Source organism: Limulus polyphemus, unplaced genomic scaffold (genome assembly GCF_000517525.1).
Source record: "Limulus polyphemus unplaced genomic scaffold, Limulus_polyphemus-2.1.2 Scaffold2248, whole genome shotgun sequence".
NCBI lineage: Eukaryota > Metazoa > Arthropoda > Merostomata > Xiphosura > Limulidae > Limulus > Limulus polyphemus.
Window position 1 is genome coordinate 81,595 of NW_013667858.1, and position 8,424 is coordinate 90,018.

At 31.9% G+C, this 8,424-nt stretch overlaps 1 protein-coding gene across 1 annotated transcript in view; it reads left to right on the forward strand.

Annotated features, from left to right (window-relative positions):
* Positions 1 to 6,098, forward strand: part of LOC106466398 (transcription factor kayak, isoforms D/sro-like) — a 14,396-nt gene extending 8,298 nt beyond the window's left edge. Inside the window, exons 2-4 of the mRNA XM_013926681.2 lie at positions 338 to 700; positions 1,143 to 1,250; positions 2,423 to 6,098. Coding sequence (XP_013782135.1) covers positions 338 to 700; positions 1,143 to 1,250; positions 2,423 to 2,878 — 927 coding nt within the window. The 3' untranslated portion in view covers positions 2,879 to 6,098. The remainder of the gene's footprint in view (positions 1 to 337; positions 701 to 1,142; positions 1,251 to 2,422) is intronic.
* Positions 6,099 to 8,424: the final 2,326 nt, after the last annotated feature.

The window sequence follows — 8,424 nt, forward strand, 5'->3', positions numbered from 1 at the left end:
TTTTTAAGAGGTTGATCTTTGTAGGATTTAAGTCTTCTATCATCTTGCCTTTCTTGTATTGCTATGTAATTTTTGAATGCAAGAAATTTTGCCTAAAATATGAAAGTTTTTCATGTAATAATTATATAGACTTTTCAAGTAAACCCATAAGGACATTTGCTAAATGTACAATCTTGTGTTCTATAAAAGTTCTATAAATTTAAATTATCCGTAAAAAATTTGTTTTCATCAAAGTCTGCCATAAACACACACTTATTATTAATTTGGTCTTTAATTATAGCCATTTAGAAGCACAAGTATGTTCAAGTTGAAAAAATGCATCTTTTTGTTTTAATAGTTCACAAACATTAGTGGCCTTACATCTGGTGTTCCCACTCGTACAACTCCTACTGTGACTCCTACAACCCTGAAGAATATTGAAACTCTCTTTGAACTACAGTCCATCCCTCCAGCCCCAATGGAACATCAGCACCAGGCAGGGTTCGTCCCTCCTGTTGTGAACGTTTCAACATCATATCAACCTGTTCCTGTAATCAAGCAGGAAGAAGATCCCGAGTGGATGGCCTCGATCCACAGCCAGTCTACCTGTAACAGCTTCTTTTCAGAAGATTCACTATCTATGTCTCCTCCACCTGCAGTGACAACTACCTCGGCCTCTAAGCCCCGCAACTCAGGAGGCAGGAGACCCAAAAATGAGAAGGTTAATCAAAATGCTTTATTCTGTTTATTTGTTCAAGACACACATATATTTCTTTAATGAACTAATGATGTCAAGATATTTTTTTTTCCATATTTTTCCATCAAATTGATTTAATTTAGTTGAGATTATTTTAAAACAATGAACTTTTATTTTATTCAAGATTTATGTTCCAGGCTTCACAAGTTCAGGCTGCTGATTGGAAGACAAGGAATTTACATTGTTACATATATGTATATTGTGAAGCCCTAATCAAATTGTAAGACAAAAAAATATTTGGCAAAAGTATATGCATTTCTGCATATCTCTCACACACACGCACATACCCCACAACTTATTGATATGGAAGAATGCAATATTACTCACTAACAAGTAATTAGTTACTAAATTCAAGTTATTAGAAGCTAGAAAAAAAGTAGCTTACTTGTGTGTATATTGACAACAGGTGTCACCAGAGGAAGAGGAAAGAAGGCGAGTCCGTAGAGAACGAAACAAACTAGCAGCTGCCAGGTGTAGAAAACGAAGATTAGATCACACAAACAACCTTTTAAAAGTAAGTACATAGAACACTGTCTTCAAAAAATGGGAGAGTATCAAAGAACTGGCCACCTAACTATTAATGCATTCCTGTTAGATTTTTGTAGAATTTACATTTATGTTTTAGTTCTAAATGAGTGTTTTTACAAGAGATAAATTTATTATATATATTCAGAAAAGGGCTACATCTAAGGAGAATTGACTGTCTAACTGTTAATTACTGCTAGATTCTACAATTGTGTTTTAATTCCTTAATGGGTGTTTCTATTCGTAATGTGGAATGTTATCACTGAAATAATTATAGTAACCAGCTTTCTTTCAAACTTGCAAAATAATATATAGGAGTGGATTTCTTAAAAAATAATAAGTTTGAATTGATTTAAAAGTTAAAGTATATGTTTCATGTTTTGAAAATGCACCTCTCTATTATTAACATGAAAAGTCCACTTTCATGATGTAATTGGGATTTTTCCAGCAAGTTTCTTGTAGCTAAGTATAGGATGTGTGAGCTATATTTGCGAGTCATTTAATACTTTCTTGTTAGAGAAGATGAAAATATGATCTTGTTTGTCGAAAGACATTTGGAAGATACGAGTCATATATGTGGCAAAAGTGAGTCACTATGAGCTCTGTCTGGACCTGTGAGTGTAGCATGACTCACTTGTCTAATATAGAAGATACGAATCAGACCTGAGTGTAATAGTACAGTACTAGCAGTTAACTCGTCAAATATTTCATGGTAATACACTTTAGGTAATGTTTTCTTGATCATGTACTGATCAACAGTTTTTCAGAAGTAACTTATTCTAAACTATGTATTAAACCAGTATAGTTACAGATAATTTGGAATGGTCACAGTTCATACATAATTTCTTTCTGTTGTGGATTGCAATAGACAAAAAATCATGAAAAAAGAAAGTATTGAAATTTCCATTAGTTCTATTTGATAATTCAGATTTTTTGTAGCCATTCTGTGAAAAATTATGATTAAACTACATTAATTACTCAATGTCATTCTTAGAAATATGGGAAACTGACATCACGTATATTTATATGTATGTTTATTTATATAGAACTAATTATTGTACTCATTACTTATCATAAGTCTCAAGGTAGGTGTTAAATAATGCAACAATTAAAGAAAATTACTTGTGAAACTGAAGCTTTTTATATTACTTTCATCGATAGGAAACAGATGGTCTAGAGAAAAAACGACTGGCTTTACAAAATGAGATTCAGTTATTGACATCCCAGAAGGAGGAACTTGATTTTCTACTGACAGCCCATAAAGCCACATGCAAGCTGGTCACCACACACAGAGCTGTTGAGAATGGAAAAGGGTCATCAGATAGTCTAGTGTTAAGGAATGGGCCTAACCATTCATGTGGTGATGGAATCTCTATCAGATCAAAGCCAGTTTCTAGGCCAACATCTCTTCCAGTATCATCTACATATCTGTGCTCTTCAGATCTTCCAACCACGGGGATGTTCAACATGGATTCTCTAATGGAAGGTGGGACCGGACTGACACCTGTATCCTCTGGAGCTACAGCTGTGATTTCATGTTCAGGACAACAGAGGAACTCGGGTAGTGAATTGTCCAGTCCAGACAGTGTGAATCCTCCAAAACTGGTGTCTCTCTGATCCAGTTTTTAAAATTTTTTGTCTAATTATATGAGCCTTTTAAGTTGTTGTCTTAGATTTAGTATTTATATCTTAAACTTCTGTCTGAGACTTCTCTAGAATAGAATGACTGTAATAATGGTTGAAACTAATGTTTTATTTGTCTTATTATGTTTATTACCGAACACGCATGCTATAAGTATTCTGTTTATGAATGTTTTCCTTTTTTTTTTGTTACTCGTATTTGTTATTAATGTTAAGTTAATCTATACATGTATTTCAATGAAGTGATAATTTCTTTTTTTTATTAGCAGATAATGATTTTTTCTTTATGATTAAATAAATTTGCATTTGACTTATTTAAATTTGTATTTCTGAAACTGATTGCAAAATGTAAACATATAATCTATAACAATTCATGGATTTGTTGAATTTTTGACAATGGCATAATGTTTTAAAGTAAATTTTATTAATAATCTTGCACTCTTAATAAATGCATACAGCTTCATGTGTCTTTGAGTTATGATGGTTATGCATATTCATTCACCTTAAAATAATTTATTTCACATAACCTAAATTCAACCAATTGTTCACACTATTTTAGCTGAAAATTTATATGTGTTTTATTGAGAAGTAGCTATATTTGTCTATAGATTTGAGATTGTGTATCACTGATGAAAATTTGTAACCACTATATGGAATTAAGTTAATTGAAGTAATTATAAAAGAAAAAAATTCTAATATCTATAAGTACCACAGTGTACAGCTACCTCTTCACATTTTTCATAGAGGATGAAGTATGAAGTTCAAAAGTAGAACAGGATATGGGTAATAAAGCTTTTAATTAAATACTGAAATAAAAAACGCTCCCTCAACAATCTAAATCATCTCTCATTCTAATAATGCACTTTGGTTACTTTAGTTACTCCATTTGTTTATATGTTACATTTACATTACCTGTGCAATTAAATTTTGATAAGGACATATAAAGATGCAAAAGTAATATTTTTTTCCAAAATAAGTGTTCAAGAGATGTGGAAAGAATTTTGAGTCATAGGAAAGCAAGTAAAAAGAGAAGAAATAAAAGCAAAGAAAAAAAGAAAGGGAAAATTTTAAAAATAAACTATATATATATTGGCTAATACAATTTGGGGGGGGGGGGGGTTAGGGAAGAGTTTTAAAAGCCTTGATTGAGGGTATGGGAAACAAATATAATAATATTATAAAAGTTAAGATTACTATTGAATACATGTGGTTAATGTAGTCATAATGTTGGCTCCTTGAAGTAAGAAGTCTAGTGAAGGCTTCTGTAATGATTATATTGCCTTGTTAAATAAGCTTGAAGGGTGATGTTTCAAGCAGATTCCAACTTGAAGATAAACATTAGAAATTAACATCTAAACTCCAAAAATATCTCTCTCCCAAGTGTCTTATCTGAAAAGCCTATTGATTGCTCTGTGATTAAATATTTCTAGATCGAATTGTTTTGTCATCGATTTCATAAAGATATTCTTGATACTTCTTTTGTATTCAGTATATAGATGTCAGTCTGTCCAACCTTCACACAACTAAGCTCATGGCAACAGTGATGTTTCACTTCGCAGGTATTTTGTTTCAGCAAAATGTATGAAGTTTGCCTTTGAACTCTATTTCTGTGACTATGATAGCTTTTCACGGATATTTAGTTTCATTATGTTATATTCTGCTAGATGAATATGGCTTGAAGCATGTGCTAAAGAGAACAAGATCTTACCTTAATTTATTAGATAAATGGAAAGAAGTATATTTTATTAAAGGATCTTTTAGTAACAAAAACCAAAAACACCATTGATTAGGGTAGTTTTTAAGCCTTATAAATTAATGCTACTCTCCTGATGATACTTTTTAAGTGAGATAAAGTGCATGAATAATATCTTTCCTGAAGTCAGAAGTTTTACTTTTTTGTAGAAAAAAAGTGAAGTTAATGTGTTTGAAAATGAAACGTGATTGTGAGTGTTTAGTGATATATTATTTTTCAACCATACATTTAGAAGCATGAATAAAACCTACCGAACTTTATGGTAACAGGAACATGCATCCTCTTTCCATCTCCATAATTCTTTTATTGAATTATTTTTGTTGTACACTCAAGCTTACAAGTAATGACAAGAGAAATGACTCTTTTGTAGTGGTTAAATAGTTTGGGTTCAAACTTCAAACAAAATATTTAAGTTGTCAGTTATCAAGAAATTCTACACATTACATTTGTGAAATGTACTAAATATTCTAATCACACACAGAAAATAAGATTATATATTTATGAATAAAGTTTTATCTTATTTTCTTTGTAATTGATTTTCTAATCAGAAAATTTTTGTTTGACTTTTTTTTTTTATTTGCCTTCCAAATTTAACCATTATGATGGCAGAGTTTCGAAGTGAGGATTTCATCACTGATAATACTGTAGCTGCTATACGTACGTTAAATGTTAGGTAATACAAAAGACAGCATTTTTTAAAATGTATTGTTATTATTATAGAACCATATATTTTCAATGAACAAAAAATTCATTTCCAAAGATATTTTGAAATAAGGTATAACTTAATTATTTTTTCTTTTACTTTGTGTAAATATAATTGAAGTTATTTATTTTGTTTTTGTACAGATAGAAATTTTATTTTATGCTTTACAGAAAATCATAAGGAGGGTAATTGCTAGCAGAAGTTAGGAGATTAATTTTCTGAGATGTTTGTCTATGTGTTTATAATTAGAATAAGTATGCAATAATAAGAATGAAGTACGGTAAACTATCTAGTCTGCGCTAAGCAGGACCAACAGTATTGTGGATTGTTGGTTTTCATGAATTATTGAGAAAGATAGTTTTATCTTTTTTTTTTGTTAAGATTATTTCTTAATCTGTTAGTATAAAAATGTTTAAGGGTAGCTACATGGAATGTAGTAAGTAAGAAATGTAACTTGAGTTAACAGCAAATCTTTGTATGCTTATTTTTCAAAATGTTTTCTTTTTTATCCTTACAAATATGATTTCATTCAAATGTAATAGAGAGCATAAACAGTGTCCATTGTATGTATAATTAATGTGAACTGGTTGCTGTTGGGGTGCATTTAAGACTTTTATATCAAACCCTGTATTTACTGCTATCTAATCCTTAGGGCTTTTGTAAGATTGGAGCATATTTTTGTACCCTTGGACAAGAACAATTTTTTAAAGAATTTTCTAATAAAGACATCTCTACTTGCATTATTTGTTTTATTCTCTTGCATATTCCAAAACATTTTCATTTTTTGAAGACACTTATTCATAACACTTAACCCTGAAATTACAGTCTTCTTTTTATACTGTTTCACATCCATTACCACTGATGTTCACATGTTGCATCCTGTTAAGTAATTGGATGTTTCGGCTTGTCTCAACATTCAGTGTAAAGAACTGACCAAAACAAAATTGGATGAAGTTGACCATTTTCTATGTAAAACCTGAAGAGGGCCCTAGCAGTAACTAATGGGATTAATTGCTTGGTGTTCTTAAGTACTGCAGTGATGCCAAAACTTGATTGCTTTTGGGAATGATATATAACCATGTCTACCAATGCAAAATATTCATAAACTCAAATCATAAAGATGTGTTCAGATATAGGGTTTAGAATTTCCAAGATAGGGATATTCCTTGAAGTTAATGGCATTGTAAAATAAAATAATACGGATAAACTTGGGACACCAGGACCATCCAGAAAGAGACCTGCAACAAGTTGTACCTCGGCTATTGTAAGCAGATGAACCTTTTTATAACATTTGAACACATAGGTCATTATATATATATATACATAAAAGTTACTTCCATGACATGTCAAGCAGCTGAAAATTAAATGTAGATTCATGCTATTTCATATGGAGACATACTGTCAAATCCTCAAATGCAGCACCTATGGATGGATGTTTGATCAGACTGCTGAAATGGGCTTTGGGAGAGTGCTGTTCTTGAACACTAAATCGGATATGAAAAGCTGCAGGGTGTGCGTCAAGCATGACAGCCTTATGCAGGGCTTGAACTGGAACTGTTCTGCTTGTTAATAATTCAGGCTATCAGTGTTCTACGTCTTCTGATTCGAATTTCAAAGTGGATTACAAAATCCTAATTTTGCAAAGAAACCTTTTATAATAGAAACTATGCTGCAGGGCTATTGTCAAGATGCAGGTTGTCAAAGAGAATAACTAGGCATGGTGACATGTAATGATGTGGTGAGACTTCAAAGTAATCTTCATATAATGTACTCTATCTGTGAGTCATAGAATAGAAACCCAGAGCCAAATGTGCTAATCCTTTTAAGCTGTGGAGTCATCATAATGTGATGGTCGATCCCAAATTTTGTTAGTATAGAGTAGCCCAAGAGATGCTGGCTGGTTGCCTCCCTGGGATCAACAGTTCCAAATTAAGGCTTGCATCTTCTAGAGCTTGTGGTAGAAAAAATAAAATGCTTTCCTTTTCATTAAGTGGAAAGACTCTGTATTATTTTTACCGAATGATCAAAAGAGCCCACTCATTGATAGAAACCATTAACAGTGATATCAGGAGTGGGATTCTTTGGGTAAAAGCAAAACAAAGTTTTGCCTGAACTTCTAAATGATGACATGTGCTTGAAGTGAAATCGAAAATTTGCTGGAAATGATGAAAGAGTGGAAAGGAAAAAATTTAAAAAAAGTCAAAAAGAAATCACAAAAAAATAAAGAAGAAAGTTTCAAAAAATTAAAAAAGATCAAGTAAGAGATAATGCATTAGGAGAAAGAGACATAAAACTAGAAGATAATTACAAAACTAAAAAAAGATCAAGAACAAAGACATAAGACTTACAGACAAATTGTAAACCCAGATAAGTTTAAGGGAAGACAAGAAAAAAAAATTTGCATACTATAGGTAGAAAGCCAAAGTAGATGAACAAAGAGAATATAACAACAAAAGCAAAGTATAAAAGGACATCACTGAAGTATAAAAAACATCAACCAAGTACAGAGTGATTATAACAACAAAACCAATGATGTAGAAAAGAACATCTTCAAAATGAATTAGCAAGTGCAAAGATCAAATCAGCAAAATCCTCGCTCTGCATCTGCTCAAGAATTCCATCCTCAAACATCTTTAACTATAAGACATGGAATAGAAGAACCATTTCTGTCTATACTTAATACCCATACTGCTGCAACATCCATGAACTGCGTCACCTTCCTGGACTACTCTATCTATAGTATTACTTCATCAAGTTACAAAATTTGGCAGTCCAACTCAATAACACCCAACTGAAAAGCCAACAGGCCATGACAGGAAAGTGCCATTGGAGGCATATAATTTCGAAGTAATTTCTTAAATGAATGGATGGAGTAATAAACAATAAGCCTTTCATGTTGCTGTCCATTTAAAATAACCAGCTTTAACAACAACTAGCAAGCATTGATAACTGCTTTACTAAACAGCCTTGAAATGATACACCTTAACGAAGTTTCCAAAGCAAGGTTCAGGATCATAATACTGTTGCTCAGCGAGGTCATGTGACTCGTTCTCTCGAACCTTCGGG